The 27,109-nt window shown below is 38.8% G+C and overlaps 1 protein-coding gene across 4 annotated transcripts in view; it reads left to right on the top strand.

Annotated features, from left to right (window-relative positions):
* Nucleotides 1-27,109, top strand: part of LOC131064292 (uncharacterized) — a 228,397-nt gene that overhangs the window by 17,668 nt on the left and 183,620 nt on the right. For 2 of the 4 annotated variants that reach the window (XM_057998391.2, XM_057998393.2), the window contains exon 5: nucleotides 23,247-23,270. The exons of the other annotated variants lie outside the window; for them this stretch is intronic. In XM_057998391.2, coding sequence (XP_057854374.2) covers nucleotides 23,247-23,270 — 24 coding nt within the window. The remainder of the gene's footprint in view (nucleotides 1-23,246; nucleotides 23,271-27,109) is intronic. 4 annotated transcript variants of the gene reach the window in all.

Raw genomic sequence — 27,109 nt, 5'->3', positions numbered from 1 at the left:
AACACTTGGGTCCTTTTTGATCTTCCACCAGGGAAAAAGCCCATTAGCTGCAAATGGGTGTATAAAGTTAAGTACAAAGTTGACGGAACCCTTGACAAGTAGAAAGCTCTTCTCATTGCTTGGGGTTTCTCACATAAGGAAGGCATTGACTATGAGGAGGCTTTTTCTCCTACAGCCAAGATGAGTACTGTAGACACCCAAAATTGTCATGTCTAATTAAATAAATATTTTATTTATTTAATTATCTAAGCCTAATTCTTCTATTAATTAAATAAATCTTTATTTATTTAATTAATTCATTTATCCTCTTCTAGCCTTATTTCTCATTTGAATAAATACATTTATTTATTTAAATTATCTTTTTCCTAAATTAAATAAATATTTATTTATTTAATTGATCTCATTTCTTCTATTAATTAAATAAATTTTTATTTATTTAATTAATTCATTAGCTTTTTTCTACCCATGACACATGTCATTCATCTCTTAATTCCTACACTACTTACCTCTTTCATTATTTTATTATTTCTTCTACCTACCCTCTAATCATAGCCGACCTCCTTTTACACCTCTCAATCTTATCCCTCCATTTCATATTTGTGTCTTCTATATAAGGAGATGCTTCCTTCATTATCTACCCTAATCAATTATTCTAATGCCCTAATCAATCATCCTAACTATTTGATCAATTGGCTACACTATGATCCTACTTGCAACCACATTCCGTTCTTTGTTGAGCTCTTGTGTATATAAAATCTGAGAGCAAATATATCAAGCAAGATCAATGGAGATAGGAAGAATGGAGATCAAAACCCTATTGGACATGTAATGGTATAATCTTTGTGATTTCATTTGATTTGCATTGTCTTAAGTAATCTTCATATGTTATGGTGGATTTTTGTTGTTGTTAGGCTAGGGTTTGGTGGTTGAATTCATTTAGCCTTTCAATTTTGTTATTATTGTCATCCATTTTCACCATATACATTTTGGCACGCCCGGTGGGACTCTTGTCCCTTTGCATTTAACCTCCTTGTTGCAGATTTTGTATTTTGAAGTTGCAGATCGAACGTTTTCGACAACATTTTTTGGTATTTCCGCGTTTGTATACTTTCGGATCGCGTTTTTGATTTTCGGGCGCGTCTACGACAACTTAAATCGCGTTTGTGTTATCGGCAACATTTTGTTTTGCAGGTTTCGGAACTTGCGTTTATGCCCTGGAATCGCGTCTGTGATTTCTGGAGCTGCGTCTGTGTTGTATAGCCACGTTTGCGACTTTTAGCCGCGTCTGTGCCTCACAGAAACGTGTTTGTGTCTCAGAATCGCGTTTGCGTCAGGGATAGTCGCGTCTGTGTGTAGCAGTTTCAAAATTTTGAAGTTTTTTTCATTTAATTCCAGTTTCGCATTTTGGGTTTCAGATTTGGTTTATTTTGCGCTAACATTTTCAGATCTCACTAACGAAATTGGTGCAGCTTGTCTTGGAAGCAAAACGTTTGGTTGAAGGCCCCTATTTTCACAAAGTTTTTTGGGTTTTAAAATTTACCTAACTTGTGTGCTTGCAGGAAGGGGTGATCATTTGAAACAATTCAAACTACTAACAACTTTTGTTGCAGGTCCTTGGCAAGGGTTTTTGGATTTTTATTGTGTGCCTTGTTTTCATAAGACTAGCAAACACTTCCATTGGTGTACTAAAATTGAATCATTGTCTTTTGTGTCTTGAGCAATAGGCTCTTTTTGTTTAATCTTTAGAGGTTCTGTTTTCCCGTGTGGTCATTAGGACTACCAGTGAGAAGAGAACGACCCAAGTGGTAGAGAGGAAAACCCACCTCTTCCGAACCACTATAAACAAATGTATTCATGGTGAAAACTATGAATAACGTGTGTTGATTAGTTCATACCGACACTATGTCTCCCCATAAACCCGTTTGATCAAATTTATTTGATCAGTTGTAGGGCGTAACCCCTACCGGCTGGGAGCCTTCTGTATTTACAGAGCTGAAAGTGCCGCATGTATGGCCACACGAGCGGATGCCCTTACTAGCACCTTTTTGTTTTAGAAGCCCAAATCCTTCTAGTTGTTGGGGCAGGAGGTCGGACCTCTGGTAGCGGCCCACACACATACGGTTCTTAGTAGAGATACAAAGTTCGCCATGGGGAGTTTTCATGGGGACTGATGCTTGGCTGACCCGAAAAGTGAGTGCCGAGGGTGGAGCCAGTGAGGTCAAGCATCTAAGTATCTACTCTGAATAGCGTAGCCTCGGGGGTAAAACCCTATGTGGGATCAACAACTATTGTCTTGGCCAGCCATAAGAATTGTGCTTGACTTATTTTAAACATTCAAACATTCAAGACCAAACAGCAAAACATTGTGTCTTTTGTGTCTTCAAGTGTATGCAAAACATTTTTACATCAAACAACACACTTTTTCTTGGAGTCATTTTTTGAGTCTAGACACTTACAAACATTGGGTCCTCATCAACACTGTGTCCTCTTGTCACGAAAAAACAGTCAAACATTTAGATTTGGTCACAACAAAAACGACTTCACAGATTGGAAAAAATTGCACAAATTTTACAGAAACGCGTCTTTGTCTATTTTAATCGCGTCTGTGTTGTCTAAGTGCGTCTGTGAAGGGCATAATTGCGTCTGTGTGTATAACAGCGTCTGTGTTGAATAGAGACACGTCTGCGTCGGGAAACGACGTCTGTGCAGTATACAGGTGCGTCTGTGTTCAGAATTGCAAAAATTTTTACAGTCCAGCAAACAAGAGCAATCAGTTTCGGATTTCTTGAGCTTCCTATGTCATTTCTCCAGGTTTCATCTAGCATTCAACCTGTCTTTGGGTCTCACATAGTCCATCATTGCTTTACATCTTACATTACATTTACACTTGTCTAAACTTGAGTCAAAAGGTCACTTGCTTGTCCTCATCATACTTTGTCAACACACTACATACAACATTTTGCTAAGTGGTCCCTCATCAAGGTCTCTTACCTTTGGGTCTCATTTGGTCTTACTTAGAGTCAAGGTCAACTTACCTCATCAAGAGAAACTATCCTCTCTTTGGAAGTCACACCTACTCTACTACATACATACTTGGTCTTACACTTTGGACATTGCAAGTACACCTCAGATTCATTTACATTCCATCCAACTCTTGGTCTTCCATACTTTTTCCATTTTCATCTAGTCTCACACATCTTGGTTAATACCTAGTTCATGGTTGAAACCCGTCTTCAAAAATCTAGGAGAGAAGCTAAAGAGGCTCAAGAGTGCAAACATGAGTTCTTATGAGTATGACAATGATGTCTTTTTCAATACTGATCATAACACATTACTTGACATGGATGTCTATAGAAACATTCCAAATGTTGAGAACATGGGCACTACAAACAACAATGATACACACAATGACAATATGGACAACTTTTCAGTACATTCAGCAGATGTGGAAGAATCCATTATGAATCCCCATTTCAATCGGTTGGTTGAGGAAATAATGAGGAGAGATAGACAATACTTCTTACAAATGATGGCACAAAGTGGAGCCAAGATACCTCATGATTTTGACATGTCTCAAATAATGGAAAATCAACCTTTGCAACAAACTCACTCCAACATGGATCAAAGGAGGCCTAATAGTGGAGGCAATAGAGGACCACATCTTGTGCCTGAATCACCATCATCTTTGTTTCAAAAACCAGAGGTCCCACATGCACATGGTCAAGCATATGATACTCACCTTCGCAGACCATTATGGAAGTCTTATGTAGAAAGATATGCTCAATCACATACCAATGCTAAGGATCAACCACCAAAGCAATTGGATCTTCAAAGGCATGCTCAAAATTTGGACACAAGGAAACTCCTTGTCAAATTTGGGGGCAACACATTAGAACATGACATGCCTATAGAGTATGGTATACGTGGACAAAATAGATATTTCGTTCCTCAACATGAATCTATACCAAGTGGTCCATATATGCAGCATCACGATAGACCTCCTCCATATGAACATGTGTATGATCAATATCATCCATGTATGCAACATGCTCCTCCTCAAATTGGTGCCTCAAGCATGGGGTATGGTCCAAGAAGTCGATCTCCACCTAAGAGCAATTTGGAACAGCAAATCAGGGACTTACAAAAGAAAGTGGAGGACATAAATACACCGAAGCCAACATACACAATGAGAGACATATGTCCTTATCCATTTGACAAGAGCATTCCAATGCCTCCATTTCCTACACACTTTGTGACGCCTAAATTTGATAAGTATAGAGGAAAAGGGGATCCTAAGGCACACATAAGACAGTTTTTCACAACCTGCATTGAAGTGGCAGCAGAAGAGACATATTTGATGAGATTATTCCCACAAAGCTTAGGTGATCAAGCTATGGAATGGTTCTCCCAACTCCCACCTGGTATTAAGTCATGGGGTGACTTAGCAGAGGCATTTATTCAACATTTCTCCTACTATATAGAGACAGACATATCAGTCACTACTTTATGCAACACCAAGCAAAAAGAGGGAGAGTCTTTTGCATCATTTTTACAAAGATGGAGGAATCTAGCTAGCAGATGCTTTTGTGAAATTCCACAAAAACAAATGGTAGAGATGTTCACACAAAACATTAACAAAGACATTGGTTATGATCTAAGAAAAACTTGTTTGTCCACCTTCAAGGACGTCATTGAAAAAGGCTTAGCAACAGAGAAGGTCCTAATTGAACAAGGAGTCATTAAGATATTTAAGGAAAACAAAGCTGACTTTAAAGGAAAAGACAAGCCAAGATTTTGGAATAAAAACAAGAACACAGTCAATGATGGTGTTGTTGATGCCAACACAGTGCGACCCAAATTCATCTTTTCGGGATCAAGTTCTACAAACAATCAAGTGAATACTCAAACAACTTCTAGATCACGAAGGAAGTACACTCCATTGAGAGAACCACTTGAGTCAGTCTTCAAAAAGCTTGTGGCAAACAAGGTAATCACAGTTCCAGATTTTCCTCCATATGAACCAAAGGTTAAACCAAATTGGTGGAATGATGATGAGTATTGTGAATTTCATAAGAGCAAGGGTCATAAGACAGGAAATTGTCATCGACTGAAGAATATCGTACAAGATCTCATTGATAGAGGTGACATTGAGATTGAGGGACACTCACCCAATCAAGAACATGAGATGTTTAAGGAACCATTCCCAAAGCATGATAAGGGAAAAGCTAAAGTCGCAGATGATCAAGCCAACTATACTAGAGCACCTTACAACTATGATTCAACTATCAATCACATCTCGATGGACAATCATGTCTCTATTATTATCATCAAGGACAAAACTCCTGAGAGTACTACCTAGCGACCCAAGATTGTCCTAAAAGGTGTTGGATCTTCTTCCGAACCTACCTCTGAATGTCATGTTACAACTCGTCGAGGTAAAATCACTTTGCAAGGTGCCTCCACTAAAAACACCGCTTCTTCATCAACCAAACCTGAGTATGACCTTGTAGAACAGTTAGGGAAGACACCTGCGCTCATCTCCATACTTGAGCTCTTACGCATATCCCCCGCTCATAAAGCTATTCTTGACAAAATCTTGAGAGACACTGCCGTTCCTACATATTTGAACGTGGACCAGTTTCAAGCCATGGTGGGATACCTTTCCATCTCACATTCCCTTACATTCACAGAAGCCGATGACGCCTCCGTAAGTCAGCCACATAATGCACCACTACATGTTGAAGCCTTCATACACAAACATAGAATAAAGCGAGTCCTGATAGATGGAGGAGCTGGTCTAAACATTTGTACATTGAGCACTATTAAACAACTGGGATATTCTGATAAAGCTGTAAATTCAACAAATCAAATCACCATTAAGGCATATGATGATGAAGAACGCTCATCCAAGGGCACAGTCACCTTACCTCTAAGAGTTGGGCCAGTTACAAAGGATGTGGTTTGTCAAGTCTTGGATCTAGATCTCACCTATAATATATTGCTAGGACGTCCTTGGATTCGTGAAATGAGGGCAGTCCCATGGACATATCACCAATGCATTAAGTTTCCTCACAATGGAGTCGAGGTAATAGTTAACGGTGATCCTAATCCGTTCATATATTGTAATAACCTGAGATCACATACTGAGACCATCATTCCCAGTAATCGTGAAGCTGTTCCTTCTTCGGCATACATTGATCCTGAGTCATTGAAACCTTCGACATCAAAACAAGGTGAGCTTAAAGGCAAATTTCAGGACAAAGGCATGGGAGAATACACTTTAAATCAGACCATGTACTTACGACAAGTCATGAGTTCCCCAAAAGAATATGGAAGACCACATCCTAACAAGCAAGTATCCATTGTGGTACTCGAATGGGACCCTACTACCTTTCAAAGATGGGGCGAACTGGAAGAGGAAGACTTATACAAAATGCTCTATAAAGACATTGAAGAGGACACACAAGATCACATCAATATACCCTGTGGGAAATATGGCAAAGGCTTCAAGATTCTACAAAAATTCGGGTATGATGGAAAAAGTCCTCTTGGGTTACGAAAGGAAGGTATCATTGAACCTTTACACCCTGAATTGACTTTCAACAAGGAATGCTCGAAGGGACTTGGTTTCCTGACTTCCAAGGTCCACACTAAAAGCACAGAAGAAGCATTACAAATCAAAGCTGCCAAAATTCAACAAGAGGATCGCTATTCTACAGACTCTGACGAATGGGAATGGGGTTCAGACAAATCGTCCAGTGACTATGAGCTCATTGAGACATTCAGAGAGCCAAATGAACCCATAGAAGAAGAGGAATTTTATAAAAAGTTCAGAGTTGGTCAAGGAACAACCCATGAGGATTCCACACAGTCCTTGTCTCAAGGTTCTAGGTTGAAATCACACAGGACGAGAACACCTGTCCCGGAATGCGCTACTAGTGATGACAATTTGGATTTGCTCGCGATCGAAACTGATGAGGAGAGTGCCATCGATGACCTCGATAATTACCTTGACGTACCCGAATATAACTGCATCTTCACTCTTAGCCTTGCTAACTCCAAAAACATTAAAGGCCTTCCCCTTGTTCACCACCAACTCATTGACTGGGATCATGAAGGACCAGCACAATTTGACACATTCCAAACTGATGAAGCTATTATTGACTATCTTGGCATACGAGACGATCTTCCCCCTGGGGACCACAAAGCAGGATACACTATAGAACTCAACAACATGGCATATTTTGGTGAGGGTGTCGGACCTTCCAGTAGCAAAAATGTGAAAATAAGAACAAACCAAGGGTCTTATGGCGAAAACCACATTGTGGTGCTGTCTGACCCCAAAAAAGTAAAAAGAAAGGACGTATCTGAGGGCGAAAACCTCTTTGAGGCACCCGAAGATGGAAGGCTCGACATTCTCCTAGCATCATATGAGGAAAACTCATCCATGTTGGTAGAAGAGACTATCAAAACAAACATTGGTACAGAAGAGATTCCACACAACATATTCCTGGCTCAATCATTAACAGAGTCTGAAAGGTCAAAATTCATAAGTTTCTTCAAAGAAAGACAAATCAACTTTGCATGGTCATACGCTGATATGCCTGGACTAGATCCGGATTTGGTAATGCATCATTTGACAGTCAAACCGGGGGCAAAGCCAGTGAAACAGAAATTAAGAAAAATGCATCCACAAGTGGCATTACTAGTCAAAGTAGAGTTGGAAAAATTATTGGATGTCGGATTCATACACCCAATTGATTATCCTGAATGGATCTCCAATTTAGTACCTATCAGTAAACCGGATCGCAACATCATAATATGTACAGATTTCAGAGACATCAATAAAGCTTGTCCAAAGGATGACTTCCCATTACCAAATATAGACTTGATTGTTGATCTCACGGTAGGTCACGAAATGTTATCATTGATGGATGGATTTTCTGGTTATAATCAAATCAGGATCGCACCTAAGGATCAACACAAAACATCATTCACTTGTTCTTGGGGAACTTTCTGCTGGAATGTCATGCCCTTTGGGCTAAAAAATGCAGGTGCTACATATCAAAGAGCAATGACTACTATCTTTCATGATCTCATGCATGTAACGGTGGAAGATTATGTTGACGGTCTCTTGGGTAAATCAGTAGACAGAGATACACATTTGGACATACTTGCAGTTGTCTTTGATCGGTTGGAAAAATACAAAGTAAGATTAAACCCCAAGAAATGTGTCTTTGGAGTAACCTCCGGGAAGCTCCTAGGATTCATTGTGTCCAAAAGAGGAATCGAAGCTGACCTAGCAAAAGTCAAGGCCATTTTGGAAATGCCACCACCCAAAAATATCAGTCAACTTCGATCCTTACAAGGCAGACTCCAGTCCATACGGAGATTCATAGCACAACTTGCAGATAAGTGTAATCCTTTTCAGCACTTGCTACATAAAAACATCAAATTCAAATGGGATGATAATTGTCAATAGGCTTTTCAGACGCTCAAAGATTATCTTTTGAACCTGCCAGTTTTGATGCCACCAGTTTCAGATCAGCCTCTGGTACCATACATTTCAGCTACTCCAACAGCACTGGGGGCACTCTTAGCACAACAAATTGTTGAGGGCAAGGAAATGGCAGTATACTATATCAGTCGCACATTGGTGGGATATGAGCTAAACTACACACCAATTGAGCGTGCCTGTCTTGCCGTGGTCTTTGCTTCACAGAAATTACGACATTACATGCTTACTCATAAGACTAAATTGATTGCAAGGATAGATCCGTTGAAATACCTTCTCAACAAAGCAACACTTACTGGGCGACTAGCCAAATGGGTAATGATCCTGAGTGAATTTGACATCGAGTATGTGGACAGAAAAGCAATAAAAGGATAAGCCATCGCAGATCAATTAGCAGATGCCCCCATGATTGATGATGTTCCTCTAAATTCAGAATTTCCAAATGAATCCATTTTAACAATATCACATATAAAAAGCCATGGCAACTGTACTTTGATGGTTCATACACACAGCATGGAGCAGGAGCTGACATCCTCTTTATAACTCCTCAAGGAGATTCTATACCAAAATCATACCGCTTATCATTTCCCTGCACTAACAATATAGCGGAATATGAGGCATTAACAACTGGATTACGGATTGCAGTTCAGTGGAAGATCCAGGAACTTCGTGTTTTTGGGGATTCTCAACTTGTCATCCGTCAAGCAACTGATGATTACCAAACAAAAGATGAAAAATTAATGCCTTACAAACAAATGGTGGATCACCTGAAACAACACTTCACAAAGATAGATTTTGAGCAGATACCAAGAGAGCAGAATCGTGCCGCAGATGCCATGGCTACAATTGCTTCACTGATCGATCTACCTCCAAATGAGACATGCTATGAGTTCTTGGTGGATAACCTTTTGGTTCCTTCATATGAGATCACTCCTACTGAGATGATAATTGTTGTCGGTCCCGAATTCCAGTTATATGGTTCCATCTTCACATATCTTCGCGACAATATTCTACCTCTTGATCTATCAAATAACCAATGTCGCACCTTCATTTGCCAATCCTCTCGATATGTCATTTTAGCTGATATCCTATACCGGCGAGGTCTAGATGGCACTCTTCTTAGATGTTTAGAAAGCGACGAAGCTTAGATTGCGTTACGTGAAGTACATGAAGGGATATGTGGTCCACATGCTAGTGGTCCTACCTGCGCCAAGAAACTCATTAGGACTGGATATTACTGGCCCAACATGGAAAAAGATTCATATCAGTTTGTCAAGAAATGTAAGCAATGTCAAATTCATGGAGACCTCATACATGCGCGAGCACAAGAACTACAACCACTTGCGTCTCCTTGGCCCTTTTGTCAATGGGGACTCGATCTTATAGGCAAGATTCACCCTCCTTCTTCTAATGGTCATAAATTCATTATCACTGCCACAGAGTATTTCACAAAATGAATTGAAGCTGTGCCTCTCACACAAGTCACTGGAAAACAGATTGCTACATTTATCTTTAACTATATCATTTGCCGATACGGTATTCCTGTTTCCATTATCACTGATAACGGGCGTCCCTTCAAAAATTAGGATGTTCGTGAACTCTGTGATCGCTTCCATATTTCCCTTCGTTTCTCCACACCATATTACCCCCAAGGAAATGGCCAAGCTGAGGCGTCTAATAAAACAATCCTTAAAATCCTCAAGAAGACAGTCGACGACGCTGGCCGTAATTGGCATATCCAACTTAACCCTGCACTTTGGGCCTATCGCACAAGTGTTCGCACACCTACAGGAGCTACACCCTATTCACTTGTCTACAACACTGAAGCCATCTTGCCTATTGAGGTCGAGTTACCTTCTTTACGGGTCTCTTTGCAAAACATCATCAATGATGAAGATTACAGGGTCTCTCGCTTACAAGAACTGGAATTACTGGATGAACGGAGACAAACTGCTTTTAATCATCTCAAGGCTTACCAACAACGAATGAGTCGCAACTACAATCACAAAGTCAAGCCTCGCACATTTGAGGTAGGTGACTTGGTTCTCCGAGAAAACCCCAAGAATCAGCAAGACAGAGAGAAGAAGGGCAAGTTTGAAATTGGCTTGGTCCTTACATCATTACAACAGCATATGGATCTAGGGCATATCAGCTCTCAACTACAGAAGGTGAACCTTTGGAGGATCCTATCAACAGCATGCACCTTCGCAGGTTCTACACATAGCTCTTCAGAGTATCCTAATTCAAAAATACAAAAAAATCAAAAAATCAAAAAAGTAAAGAGAAATAATTTCGTCCAACAGTGAAAACTACTTCGGTGGCGCCCTGGGCAAGTACCATGGTGAAAACTGGGTCACCAGCGCCATGCGTAGAGACATTGCTCCTCCCTCCTTCAGGATCCGCTTTCATCCTTTCACTTCGCACACACTCACGACCAATTCATCCATAATAAACTTACCCATTCCCATCATGGCTTGTTATTGATCTACCCAAGATTGGTTAGCCATTCATAATAAACCTTCCTTTTCACCTCCCTTTCCATCCATAATAAATCAGATCCTATCTGTGGCTAAGGCAAATCCTACTTCTAGTGATGGGTGTGGAACTAAGAACATCACATGTTTCGAGGAGTACAGTTTCTTCCAGCTTCCTTCAGTCTATTCGCGCTTAATCCGCAATAAAGCAACATTTGCATCGCCAGTCCGCAATAAAGTTTCATCTTCTCCGCAATAAAGTATCGGCTTCATGGATTCAGTTAGTTTCAGATGAGACAGCAGCAACAATGAGCTTCAACAAATCAAATCTTTCAACAGACTCGGACAACATATGGTTCAGTGCTATCTATCCTTTTTGTGAAAGTAAACATTGTGACCACAATCAAATAAGACTTATACAAGTGACAAGAGACACTAAACTTGAGGACTACAGTGGATGTTGGTGTCGACTCTTGGTTTTCTTTTGATTTTATCTTTTGGTGACATGTCTTTTAGCTTTTCCAGGATGTCTCTGACTAGAGATTATATCTCCAGGATGTCTTTCACTAGAAAGGCAAGGATGGGGTATCGTCACCTATTTGTATTTGCTGTCTGTGGATTGTCTTTTAGTAATGCTATGGCTTGTCCAAGGATATGAGGACACTGTGAGTCTAGTATGAATTGGGGCATTCCTTGTTTGTGACTGTCTTATCTTCATGCAAACAGGTACAATGACTTTTTGGGTCGAACATATGCCTTGATTGTCATAACCTACTTGCCATAATAAAGCTCAATGATGATAACGCACAAGAAGCTCTTTCAATTTCATATCTTCTGTCTTCCATCTCCCTTTCTTGATTGACTTCCATCGTCCTTCTTAAGTCCGCGTAGCCTGCTATCACATGACTGAGTATAATGACACACCAAAAACATTTGCATTTCATGTAGTTGCACCTGCATTACCACATATAAGCATTTCATACATACATATAGATATCACAATTGCATCACATCCTGCACACAACACCTGTTAGCACAATTTACATTTGCATTATCATATTCATTTGCATTACATACATTCACATTTGCATCATGCATACACATATAAAAACATAAAAGAACAAAAAAATATATTGCATTGCATCATATACATATTTGCATCCATATCATAAGCATCACATAGAAACATACATCACATAGGTACACATGCATATAGCTGCCGCAAAGAAGAATCATCTCATATATATATATAAAGTGTCATGATACAATGATGTCAAAATCATATGGCTACAATCACCCGCAAGTGTCTACATCATCATACAAAATGGTACAATACTGATACATAGGGAGCCCTCTATGGCTATGATGAATTCCCTTCCTCAGAGCCGGCTGGCCTCGATGGAGTCTAAGCCCTAGAAGGACCCACCCCAAGATCATCTCTCTTGGCCCCTGTGTCCCCTGCAGCCAACCCCCGTGTCGCCCTATCTGGACACAGGAACCCACTAATCGCTCCTCCTAGCACTGTCGGCAGCGCTTGCCCTGTGGCTGTCATAGTGTCCCACGCCACGTGTCCTGCCCTCATCTCTAGTCCTGGGTCCTGGAATACTCGTCTCAGGGCCTCCCTGTCTCCATCTCGATCGTATGGGATCAGATCCCCATCGATTGGTATCCGTAGAATCCTGTAGACATCCTCCAGGGTGACTGTCATCTCACCCATCGGCAAATGAAACGTACACGTCTCTGAATGCCATCTCTCAGCCAGCGCAGTCAACAATCCCATGTTCGCCCGAAACTCAGGCACATTTAGCACATGTCTCAAGCCCATCTCCTCAATAGCAGCTCGCTCCTCGGCTGTCAGCTTAGGTCGCAATCTCTGAGTCGATGGGAATCTCTCCCGTGACTCCAGCATAGACAAATACTCCTGCAGTCAAGCAAATCAATCATGTCAGTTATAGTGGCATTCACTGTTTATCACAAAATGCTATTTTTTATCTAAATGCATATGGCTATCTATCCTAGTGACACTCACTGTTCATCAAAAAGTGTTGCTATCTATCCTCGTGACACTCACTGTTCATCACAAAGTGTTGCTATCTATCCTAGTGGTACTCCTTGTTCATCACAAAGTACTACGTGTTTTGCACTCACTGTTCATCACAAAGTGCTCTTCACATTTGCCCTCCCTGTTCATCACAAAGTGCTGCTCTCATATTTTGGGTACTCCCTGTTCATCACAAAGTACTTTATCTTGGTACTCACTGTTCATCACAAAGTGCCTCGATCTATCCTTGTCTTCCCTAGAGGACCTGCTTGAGTGTATCCTCTCAGCAACTTATCCAATCGACAGCGTATGTTCATCACAGAACTGCCGATTTGACCTGGAAGACGAAAGTTTGCATTTTTCTGACACAAACGCGCTTATAGACTGCACAGACGCGTCTGAACAACACAGACGCACCTGTATGACACAGACGTGCCTATGCTGTGCATATACGTGCCTAGGAGACACAGATGCCCCTACATGACGCAAACGCGTCCGCATTTGACATAAACGCGGTTCTAAACATAAACGCGCCTGACACCTACACAGACGCGCCCGGCGGACACAGACGCGTCTGGCACCAACGCAGACGCGCCTAGGCGTTTTTGACATTTTTGACACCCTATCCTAATGCGCATTTATTGCTCTATCTACCGTGCATTAATGACAAAAACGAATGCATCAAAGTACGAGGAGGTTTGGTGGTACTTACCGACACTCCTGCCTCTGCTGACCTCTGGAATCGGCGAACGCGGTCGAATCTATGAACAAAAGCCATTGCTGCTGACTGCTACTGCTCTTTTCTCGCTCTGCACTCTGATCTCTCGTGAATGTGTGGATGCCAATGAGGATGTATTTTCCCCCGTGGTCTATCTTATAGCCTACCCTCGCCTTAGCCTTCGTTTCCCGAGTCATTCTTCTTTCTCCCGTGACTCTGTCACTTTATCTGGTCAGTCCATTCTATCCCGTTTTTCTTATCGAGAGATTGTCTGCAATCTTTTCAGACATTTTCATCCAATCTCTCGAGGGGGCATATCATTCCCATCTTGGGGCAACTCTGTATCAGTTCATCTTATCTTCTTTGAAACAACGCGACAAGCCGCATTGTCTCAAAGAGGGGCAAAATGTAGACACCCAAAATTGTCATGTCTAATTAAATAAATTTTATTTATTTAATTATCTAAGCCTAATTCTTCTATTAATTAAATAAATCTTTATTTATTTAATTAATTCATTTATCCTCTTCTAGCCTTATTTCTCATTTGAATAAATACATTTATTTATTTAAATTATCTTTTTCCTAAATTAAATAAATATTTATTTATTTAGTTGATCTCATTTCTTCTATTAATTAAATAAATCTTTATTTATTTAATTAATTCATTAGCCTTTTTCTACCCATGACACATGTCATTCATCTCTTAATTCCTACACTACCTACCTCTTTCATTATTTTATTATTTCTTCTACCTACCCTCTAATCATAGCCGACTTCCTTTTACACCTCTCAATCTTATCCCTCCATTTCATATTTGTGTCTTCTATATAAGGAGATGCTTCCTTCATTATCTACCCTAATCAATTATTTTAATGCCCTAATCAATCATCCTAACTACTTGATCAATTGGCTACACTATGATCCTACTTGCAACCACATTCCGTTCTTTGTTGAACTCTTGTGTATATAAAATCTGAGAGCAAATATATCAAGCAAGATCAATGGAGATAGGAAGAATGGAGATCAAAACCCTATTGGACATGTGATGGTATAATCTTTGTGATTTCATTTGATTTGCATTGTCTTAAGTAATCTTCATATGTTATGGTGGATTTTTGTTGTTGTTAGGCTAGGGTTTGGTGGTTGAATTCATTTAGCCTTTCAATTTTGTTATTATCGTTATCCATTTTCACCATACACAAGTACCATTCGGCTTTTCCTTGCCTTAGCAACTCAGTTTGGTAGGAAAGTCCATCAGATGGATGTTAAGAGTGCATTCCTCAACGGTGAGTTGAAGGAAGAGGTCTACATGATGCAACCACCAGGGTTTAAGGTTGCTGGAAAAGGACATCAAGTGTGTAGACTAGTGAAAGCACTTTATGGCTTGAAATAGGCTTCTCGGGCTTGGTACATCAAGATTGACAAGTACCTCATAGATAATGGCTTTTAGAGGAGTCCATCTGATTTGAATTTGTATGTCAAAAACAATGGGGATGATATTTTTATTCTTGTTGTCTATGTTGATGACCTCATTATCATTGGTAATTCAACACTTTTGATCAATTAGATCAAATAGAGTTTGTGTTAGTCCTTTGACATGTCAGACTTGGGACTTCTGCACTATTGCTTAGGTGTTGAAGTTTGGCAAACTGAAGGTAGTATCTTCATCTCCCAGTCTAAGTATGCCAGCAGTCTATTGGACAAGTTTCGGATGCAAGGCTGCAAACCTGCATCCACACCTATGGAGAAAGGGTTGAAGCTGACAACCAAATTTGATTCACCTGTGGTGAATGAATCAACATTTAGGCAATTGGTGGGCAGTCTCATCTACCTTATTGCTACTAGGCATGATCTTAGTTTTGCAAGGAGTTACATTTCATGCTTCATGACAGCCCCCGAGGTTGATCATTGGGTAGGCAACGAAGTGTGTGTTGCGTTATGTGAAGGGAACTTCTAATTTTGGACTCTTGTACAACAAAAGTCATGATCCTAGACTCTCTGGTTATACAGACTCAGATTGGGCAGGTTCTGTTGATGACAAAAAATCAACTTCTGGGTATGTTTTTAGTTTGGGATCTGGTGCAATCACATGGACTAGCAAGAAGCAGTAGGCAATGGCTCTTTCCTCGACAGAAGCAGAGTATCAAGGAACGGTTAAGGCAGCTTGTTTTCGACGGATGCTTTCAGACATGCAAATTTCTCAAGTAGGTCCTACTCCCCTTCACTGTGACAATCAGGGGATGCTCAAATTGGCCAAGAATCTGGTCTTCCACGAGGGAACTAAGCATGTTGAACTTCATTGTCACTTCATTCGGAAGTTGGTTGAAGACGGATCGGTTAAGTTGTTGTATGTTTCGACGACAGAGAAGACAACAAAATCCTCACCAAGTCTTTGAGCCTGGACAAGTTTATAAAATTTAGGGGGCAACTTGGTGTAGTTGATAGATTGACCATTAAGGGAGGGTATTAGAATAATATCTTATTATTTGTTATTAATGGTCAATTATGTATTTTATTGTAAATATCAGTTAGCTTCCATTTACGATTGTTTCGTTTTAGAAACATCGTTTTGTGAATCCTTTAAATGATCTTTCGATCATTCTTTTAATTCAATCAATTATTTACCAATTACTTGCGTAATACAAGTCTCCCTTACAAAATAAGAAACATGTAATGTCCCCACTTTGAAATAGAATTTAATGGTAAATAAGATAGATTCAAGACTCCGACTCGGCAAGGGTGACTCGACTCGGGACTTTGGACTTGGCAAAGTGATAAACCCAAGAAATTTACAGATTTTTAAGGATTTAAAACTTTTTTCATGCAGCCTTTATTAAATATACCTTAAATACATAATAACATCATCAAATAGAAGCTATTTTGATCACATATACATGTATACATCGATCACATTAGTATAAAGTTAAACTGTTAAACGCAAATTGTAGCTGAACTGCTGAAGAAAATAGCAAAGTCAAACATAGATATATAAAATATAAATAGTCATAGTGTCAAGTGTGAAAATATTACAAAACTCATGGAATATGAAATCCAAGACATCAAATGTTCCACAAAATATCAAAACAACTACAAGTCTATGGCTCAGAGGAGCCTGCATCCTTCCTACGAAGGTATCTAAGGTAGGTCCTGGATGATTCAACAACCATACTCTCTGCCCATGATTCCATTCCACCCTCACCAACATCAGTTGTGTCCGTGTTTGGCTCTGGCTCTAGCTCTATTCGTGCTCTAACCTCCTCCTCTACAATGGATATAGCCTCAGCCTCTATATCTGCCTAGTCGATCCACTCTAAGTCTTCGTCACTAAAGACAGGATCTATAGCCTCACTAATCCACTCAGATTTTGGATCGACCTCCTCTAGCGTGATTGCGGTGGTGTCACTGTCCATAATCTCTCTGTCGAAGACGAAGGTTGTAATGAACAAAGACTAGATCATTCAACCTCTCCACAAACAGTCTATTGCGTCTCTTGGAGTGTATGTGCTCAAACATACTCCAATTGCGCTCACAATTGGAAGCACTGCATGGTTGGCTCAAAATACAAATGGCTATTCGTCGAAGATTTGGTATTTTAGGACCAAACATTTACCACCATCTATCTAAGATGAGAAAAAGAAAAAAAAATCAGCCTCATTTAATAATTAATAATAAATTGAAATTATGCTCTTATTTTCTTAAAATATATATTTTTACCTCCTGGCTGCATTTTTGTTCAACTCTCTTTGCAAAGTTGATGAGAGAAGACCTCCCCTTCTGCATTAGAAAAGGCCTCTAGCTCGTTGATTATAGTGCTGCTATTACCAGGCGACATTCACTCTATCATTGAGTAGAGCTCACTAAGAACCTCCTCATCCGCCTTGAAATTAGGGTGGAAATGGTATGTTGGATTGAGGTAATAAGCAGCTGCATGGAGGGGCTTGTGAAGCTGGACCTACCATCTCCTATCAATGATATCCCAAATGGGATGATACTTACTCTCATCCCCTCCATAGGCAGATTTGATGCCCTCCTTGGCCCTATCCATGCCCTCGTATATGCAGCCCATTGCGGGCTTCTCCCCATCAACAACTCCTAGGAGAACTTCCAAGGGCTCAATGAATTGCAAATATTGTGAAACATTATTGAATATCAGTTAACTTAAGTGTGAAATTGTGAATGAAAATAAGCAAATAAAAGAAAAATATGAATAAAAAATAAAAGTTAAAACATAATGTAGAATGCTTAAGAATTTTACCTTCACAATCTCAGCACAAGGGGTCCAAAAGCATGGCTCATAAAAAATGCAGTCTGCCACATCAACCCCTGCAGCCATCCTAGCATAGGATGAGGAAGTCCACTCACAAACAAACATACGTGTCAAAGCTGCCTTACTCCGAATCAAGGATTGTAGTGTGATGAAGTTGGTGGCAAATCTTGTGATTTGAGGACGAGCCAACTCTTTCTGCCTCGTGTATTGCCTCATTAGGTTAAGGACCCATGCATGATTGTATACAAATTTGCAAATATTTTTTGCCTTCTCTACACATTTCATGATCCATGCAATCTTATCAATGTCCTCTAACATGAGGTCAATGCAATGGAGGCACATGGAGACCAAAATATGGATGGGTGCCCCTCCATCAAAAGTTTACCTGCAGCAACATAATTTGCTGCATTAGCAGTCATCACTTGTACTACATTCTCCTCACCCACTTCATAGATGACCTCCTCTATAACCTCACATAGGTAAGTGTTATTTTTGGAATGTGAGGATGGAAGATGCCAACTAAAATTCAACCCAAACTGGCTAGTTTTCTGAATCTGATTTTTCTGATCAGCAATGGGTATTTTGTTTCTTTGGAGTGGTTTTGAAGTTTTATACCTTTTTTTTTTTTGGTTCATATAATGAGCAATGCAAATAGGAATTGCTAACAAATGCAAATACATCTACTGAATTTAAAGCTCAGAATAACTGATATATTATCAGCAACTATCAAATGTAAGAGAATTAATGAATTAACAAATCTAGATACCAAATGTGGCCTGGTCCAACGCCTTCCCTGGTGGCACCTAATTGTCTTTATTGAATGAATGCACTGCTACAAGAGTTTCCCATACGTAGAAACAGCTCCAGTAAACTTTATTCTTCTAAATAATAATTAGCAAAACAAATGAATGAATCATAGGCGTTCTTGGTGCTTATTCCAAAACCTTGCCAGGAGAAATCAACAATTTGCCCCCAATATTTCCTTCTAATTTGCTGATATAGCTCCAATTTGGTGTAATCTTTCCAAATAAACCTCGGGCGTCCTCTTTTAGACTGCTGACAATGAATTCAGAGCAGTATAGTCATGCTTAAAGCCTCTCAATTATTTAATTGGCTTCCACAGGCAACAGGGTTAGTATGGCTGGCCCTAAAAGGTTCGATTTGCAGTCTTGGTAGCAAAACAGGCTAAAGAAACCCTTATGACTGCTCAGATCTAATTTATCAGCCCTTTTTTTGCTGTCAATATCATATTTTTACTGGAAATCAATCCCAAAGTTCAAATACTGCTCAAAGATGCTGCCGTAGTAAAGAGGGGAGTGTGGGATTCCGCCCACACAACCTGATTTTGAGGGGGTCACATCCTCAAAACGCTGCTCAGGCAAAACCGTGCTGCTGCAGACCTCCAATGTCCAAAGGATGTTAAAAAAAATCAAATCATGAATGCCCAAATTGATACTTACAAGCCTCCTTAACCCAATCAAACCCTAGAGGCATCAAAGATTCTTTGGAATCTTTTGTTCTCCAAGAAGTGGCGCCAACTTGAGGGGGGGATCTCCATCATGGAATTCGTACCACCTTTAAGTTATTACTTTGCACTAGGAGAGGGGTCATGTAACTTTTCAAATAAAGTCACTGATTAAATTAAATAGTAACTTATAAGTTACTTTTATTAACTTTTTCAATTTTTTAGAAAAAGTAACTTTATAACATAAAATTATGAAGTTTTATTATTGATGATTCACCAAAGCAAATTTTCTCTAAGAAAATGTCCCCTTTGTCTAATCAATCATCTCCCAACACTGACTTTCACCTGTGGAGATGGGTAACAAGTGAATCTAGGCATTTGGATGGCAACTAGAGAAGTGAGGACATTAAAAATAAAATACGAATCATTAAATAAAATTCAAGTTATTCACTCACCTGCAGAAGAAACAAGAAAATTTAGGAGTGTTCGGTTTCTCCATTCGGTCCAACCATTGATAATGATGGTGCAACCCTTGTTCTTCCATATCTCTCGCTGGTCCTCTAATGTGGTTTTACATCAGCCACTGTATTTGTCAAAATTTGGCCACTTAACTCAGAATGGGCTTTGAACCCTGCCCCACAAATAGTGATGACATCAACCATGCTCTACCAATAAGGAGGCCTGTCACAAATAAATTAAATAAGTATGTCTAACTCTATGCCCCAAAAAAAATCACTAGACAAAAAATTTTGTAAATATTAAAAAGTTAAAACAATCAAATAAAAACTAAAAGGAATTACCTAGCTGCAAAGAATGGAATATTGCACCAGAACCAAAATCTCACAATTGCACATTTAGCCTTATCATGTATCTCCTTGTTCCAACCCATGCTCTCAAGCGAAGGCTGTGAACCAAGAGTAGTGCGTGGTTCAAAATATGAATCCATCTTAGATTTACAAATTTTAGGACCAATGCTTGCACTCCCACTAGCACTAGCACTAGCACTAATAGAAGCAGTAGCACTCGCACTAGGATGATATGGAGGCATGGAAGAAACATCTCCAACACAACCTGAACCAATGCTATGCAACTCTTCCCTTTGCCTCTTTTTCATTTCTTTTAGAGCCTCAAATGTCTCTAATTGCACTTGGTACTCACGAATAGCCTCAGGAATTGCTTTATCACAAGGATTAGCATCATGGCCACGTATGCCGACAATGTGGTATTTCAATCTGTTTATGCCTCCACGAAAGATTGTTTTGCAATATTTACACTATGCCTCTCCCTTTTTTTGCCCGGGAAAATATTCAGTATGTTTTCAAGCCAGATCTCTTCTACTCTGGTAAGTTCTAGGCGTAGGAGTAGAACTAGACATTGTGAAAAATATGGTTTTCACAAGTTGAAGGTTCTTGGAATATGACACAAATACACAAAAATGAACATTTGTGCATTGTTAAATTATAAACTAATACAAGAAAAACAAATAAATAGAATTGTTTTGAAAAAAAAAACAATGTAATAGAATTTGTATTCATTTTCTTTCAAAGAAATCAGCAAACCCTACCATGTAGATTGTTTTTTTTTTCAAAACTTAAAGAAACCAGCAAACCCTACAATGTACATTTTTTTTTGTGAATACAAATGTTTAAAACAAAAACAATGTAAATTTTGCTTATAAAACACCCAAAAAACAAAAACAATCAATCTTACCTCTTAGAACAAGGTTGAAATTAAATGCAACCTCTTGCCAATCCTTTCTAACAAGCTCTTGATGCACCAAATGCAAGTATTACGCTGCCCCAATGCGATTTGTTGAATAAATTTTGCTCTTCCTCCTTTTTGGTTGCCCTACTATGCACCCTTGTTTTTCCTCACAACTCACTCTTCTCCTCTTATTTTTCCAATATAGTGAAATGAGATCATTTTTAGAGCTAGTGAGGCAATATAAGTGAAAAAACAACTACTTGAAACAACTTTTAATAAGTTTTTTTTAATGTTTTAAAAATATGTTTGATGCCGGTCGAGTATTGCCTTCGAGACTCGCCGGGTCCAGGCTGGGTAAGTGAGTCCAAGGACTCGCCAAGAGTCGCCGAGGACTCGACGAGTGCGGGTCCAAGCCCCTAAAACTCGGCTAGGGTCACTCGGCCTGGGACTCGCTGAGTTCTGGCGAGTCTCGGAACTCTGGTAAATAATAACAATAAAATTAAAATTAAAATATAAAAGAATATAGATAATATAATTAAATTTTAATTAAGTTAGTGAATGATCAAAAGACATGAAATGAAAAGTTGTGACTCCCTCAAACATGAGATATAAAAGGGAGAAGAGAACCCCATTTGAGGGGAATAATTTGGGAATCAGAAGTGCAGATCTGATTGTGAAAGGTTGTGTCCCTTTCAAAGGGCAGAAATAATGAAGAGTTGCACTCTTTCAAAGGGTGCTAATGGTGAAAAGGGTATGTCTCTTGCCAAAGGGCATACATGATGAAGATGCATGATCTCTCCCTCACATTATGTGGTATAAAGGAAAGGAATCAAAAGCATCCAGTGTCATCACTATCAATCAGATCAGAACAAAACTGTTGTTAAGTTACAGGCACAACCAATAATATTGTCCAACAATTATTAATGATATTAATTGATTCCTATTATTTATATTCTGATTATCTAGTGATTACTATTATTAACTGATTTTTATTATTAATGTACTCATATTAAAACATTTATTAATATTCACGATTTATGAAGGGTTGCCATGGTTGAGAAAAGCGATGATGGAAAGGCAGCGACTTTTCAAAGGAGTCGTTGCCTCTAAAGGACGTGACCATTGATGGTGGTCTTACCACCATGATAGAGGAGGATAAATACCCCCCCTGGCATTTTGAAGGGACTCTAAGAGAAATGAATTGGAGAAAAAAAACCATATAATAATAGTTCGAACCTGCAGCAATCTGGGAATAAGGTGATACTTTGGTATGGAATTACTGGATGTATTTCTGACAGTGTTTTCCTGCATACTACTAATAGATAACAGATTACTGTTATAACTTATGATTATTTAATAGAGTATACTGCATTTCCAATCTGCGGAATTACTATGATGCAATGTGATGTTTTATATTTATATATGCGTATATGTCTGATTAGTGTAATCAGCCATGGTTATGAAGACTAGCATATGAGGGAGAACGGTTTAGACACCCTCTCTAGTATGAGGGAGAATGGTTGATAAAGACACCCTCACAAGTATGGTTTGATGGAGGGAGAATGGTTTAGACACCCTCACAAGTGGGGCTTGACTAAGGGAGAACGGTTTAGACACCCTCTCTAGCATATGAGGGAGAACAGTTTAGACACCCTCTCTAGTATGAGGGAGAATGGTTGATAAAGACACCCTCACAAGTATGGTTTGATGGAGGGAGAATGGGTTAGACACCCTCACAACTGGGGCTTGATTAAGGGAGAACGGTTATTAAGGCACCCTATCAAGTTATCCATCCTAGCTTGCTATGATTGGGATTCCTATGGTTATGAATCTAGGATCCCAATCTTTTTATTTACAGTTGTTTGTGATTGCAGGTTGCTTTAAGTTTCATCATAATTAGTCTTCTTTACTTTATAATCTTTCTCCTTTACTTTATGAAGCATAATTAGTCTTTCTTTACTTTATGGATCATAATCAGTCATTCTTAATTTTATGTATCATCATAGTTAGTTGTTCGTAATTATTATATAATTTGTAGGTTAATTTCCTAATTTGTTTGCAGGGTTTTTCTATTAAAGAGATAAAGGTATTCCCTCTCTAACCCACCCTTAATAGCTAAGAATTGTAATCTAGAGTAAACATGGCATTTTACAAAAAGGGACAAACATATTTAAAAATTTCAAGCATCTGCAATCTATAATATTCTGAGAAATGTTTCTGGAAAAATTGTGTTGAGAGGATATTGGGTCTCATTTGGGCCACATTATGTGGCTTTTTATTATATGAACTCGAAAACATTGACACATTAAACCTACTCAGACTCTGCAAAAGAAACTCAAGCTAATCTTGAAAAAGATGTTGCCACTAAACAAGGTATTGGACCTGCAATTGTGGGTATATTTACTTTTATGGTTGGACACAAAGAGTCTTGCTAAAGTCTGTTAGTTGATCCAATCCAACTTGTTTTGTGTCACTAGCCACCTGAATTCAGGAGGTTTTTGATTGATTCATAAAATCTCATAATTGATGTTTGGTTATTTAAGATGGACCTATTTTCTTACCAATATGAGAAATAACATAAGGAGAAAAACATAAAATGGTTGTCTGTTTTATGAAACATAATATTACAGGGATTAAGGGTCAACAAGGCATAAAGTTCCTTTGCTCAAACAGTTGTATGGAATTGAAAATAAGATATAAGCTTTTATTTCCTTGTGAATTCTATTGTTCAGACTATAGTTGAAAGACTTGGACTTGGCAAATATTTGGTAGGCGCAAAATTTTAAAAAACTCAGGACTCAACAAAAACTCGGCAATAACTTGACAAACTTATCGAACATTTGAAAATACATCATTTTTAAAAATATTCTTCAAAAACACAGATATATTGAATTTGTAGAACATATTATTGATTTCTATCATATAGAAATCAAAATATGACTTTAATGCATATCATAGACCAAAAAGTAACTTCAACCTCTGAATAAATATCAACTTCAAGTTTTGGTATTAATGAAAATTGTAAATCATAAATTTCATCTATGACTAAAACAAAAAAAGTTTGTTTCTGTTGTGTGGGTGTTGTTGAAGTAGATGGTATAGCTGCAATATCCTTAATAGGTGCCTCATTCATAGTGATAGGATCAAGCTGTGAATGTAAGAAAATTGCCTTTGCTGGCTGATCAACCTCACTTTCTGCTTCATATGCTGCCACTTCCACTTCTCATCTAGTTGCCTCTATCACCAAATCAGCAAACTCATCATCAGTTAACAATGGATCCTGTTGATGTATTTTTTATGCACATGCGAACACAGAATAAAATACCTAAAGTATCTTATCATCTCTTGAACAAAATCTCTCAAATGCTGAAGATTAGCTTAAGGATCACTTGAGAAGACTCCAAGGTTCATGAATGTAGGGTCACTACGTGTGGATAAGCTCTGTTGGTTGATGTGATTATGCTGGAATCACAAGGAGACTTACATTTGAATGCCTGAGTGCTTGATTTGCTGGAACTTGATCATCTGATATTTCAATATGGTGATGCTTTTTGATCCTAAACTAGCTAGAGTTTGACAAAAATGGCAAAAGATGAGGGGTTGAGAGGGTCTATTCTAATCCTAAGAATGCAGGAAGATGAGTGAATGACTAGATAGAATCCTATTGAGCAAGGTCTCACCATCAACTTGAACAATTTGACACAAGCTCAGTGCAATCTTCTAAGGATATTTCAAGGATATTCGAATCAATACCATCAAACATCGATCACCGTTCAAGTTAATGCATAAGCAATGAATGTAGAACAATTCTAAGTTAAGCTCATATCATTTCAGTTGACCACACATGACATGCTTACAATCAGTAAGAGGCCAGTGGTATGGACAAAATGGATTCCACACGAATACATTCAGCAAATTCCTCCACTCAATTTAATCAACATGAAAGCAAATTGAGAAGCAAAGACCATGCGAGTTGTTGAAATAACAAATCAAATTCGCCATAACTTCAATGAAATCAATTGTTCTTTACAACAAAGTTTGGCAACAATCTTTGCCTTCTCCTACTCTAACTTATATTCTAATCTGGCTATTCTTCTAAGCTATCTATTATTTTATTCTATTCACTATTAACCTTTACAAATGGAGAGCTTGAGCTTTATATTGAGAGCTCATTACAATTAACGGCCAAGATTGAATCTCCATCAATGGCCAAGATTTTACAATGAAACCCTAATTAGGGTTTGTTACAACAAACTCTCCTTAGCCAATGAGAAAATTACATTCAGTGAGTGTGGACCAATAGATATTAGGGGTAGGTAGATCGAAGTTTGTGCATCCATGTATGAATTAGGTTCATTGAATCAAGACACACCTATGTGGACCTCCTTGATTGGTGGAGTAGCGACTGGGATGCCACCTCAATCTTGCACTTGTGCTTGGTCAAAGAATGTTGAACAATATCTCTTGATACTTAACATTATCCAATTTGCTCAACGTAATGATGATGAGAAGCAGACTTTGATTAACTCTTTTGAAACTATTTGCTTCTTTAATTATGTATATTGTGTGATGACCTTGATTGTTCTTCCCTTGTACTTGATACATTTGATGAATGGTGCACCTGCTTGAATGTAACTCTTCAATTTACTTACTTCGATTCTTGGATTCCTGAAGGGAATTCAAGATTGTAAAACATTCTTTCATAATTTGAGTTATGTCTCCTTCATGCTCTAGTGCTCTGAGGTAGTTGAGGGATCTCTTCTTTGCAACTTTTGATCTCCTCATGTCGTCAGGATGTGATGAGAGTCTTGCGATTCTTCCTTTCTAAATACCCTTGTGTTTGAAGAAGCTTCTTCTTGAACTTGCATAGTGGTAATAGGAAGTACTTGTCATGGCCGAGTCATCCCTCCGTCCTTGCTTGTATATCCTGTCTTATGGTGATTGTATGATCTCTCCTTGAGATACCTGTTGCAATCTTCCTCCAACCTGGTCCTTTTGATCTCTTTCTTACCTCCTGTAAAACAAACAATTGAGCATCAAACACACATGATTTATAACCTTTTCATACTCCCATTTTGACTCAATCTCTTATTCTATATGCTGCAGGTCTGATATGTGTTTCTATAGGGGAGGTCGCTCCTTTTGATAACTGAATTTGCTGTCTTTGTTAATGATGTGCTCCCTTGTAGATTAAATTCGCTGTCTTGCTGATCAGATTTGCTAATGATGTTGATTGGATTCCTTGTCTTGTTAATGAAATTCGCTGTTGAAGGAAGAACCTGTTGTGAATTAGTGATTGAATGAATGCTTAATTAGTGATTGAATGAATGCTTTGAGTCTTCCTATATAGGTGTCTTAATGAGGAGATATGTCCTTTTAGGGTGAGGCCGACTCGAACATTTTCCTTTGGAATTGGAATTATGTTTGGAGATAAAATATTTGAATTGCTAGCCATGGCCCAAAAGAGGAAATTCGCTCCTAGATCAATGCAAGGGACAAGAATCAAGGAAATTTTGCTCAAAATTTGAAGCAAGGGACATAATTTTCAAATTTCGCTCTTGACCTTGGGCAAGGTACGCTATTTGGGTAAAAGTTCGCTCTAGGACCTTAGCAAGGACATGAAAAAGTTCGCTCTCAATCTTGTGTAAGGTACATGACTTGGTGAAGATCTTTGATTTGATTCCTTCAATTTTCTTTTACTTTGTTGATTTTAACCTTAAACCCTCCACTCTTTCCACATGAAAGCATCACCAATCTGACCTTTTGAGAGCATCTATGGAGGAAATTCGCTTTAAGACCTCTCCAAGGACATAATCCAAAATTCGCTCTAGGACTGCTCCAAGAACACGACTCAAAAATGAAATTGGCTCTATGACCTTTGTGAGGTACATGTCTTGATAAAAAATTCGCTCTTGGTTCTTTGGA

This window comes from Cryptomeria japonica, chromosome 2 (genome assembly GCF_030272615.1).
Source record: "Cryptomeria japonica chromosome 2, Sugi_1.0, whole genome shotgun sequence".
Taxonomy (NCBI): Eukaryota; Viridiplantae; Streptophyta; class Pinopsida; order Cupressales; family Cupressaceae; genus Cryptomeria; species Cryptomeria japonica.
This window is presented reverse-complemented; position numbering and strand designations above follow the sequence as displayed.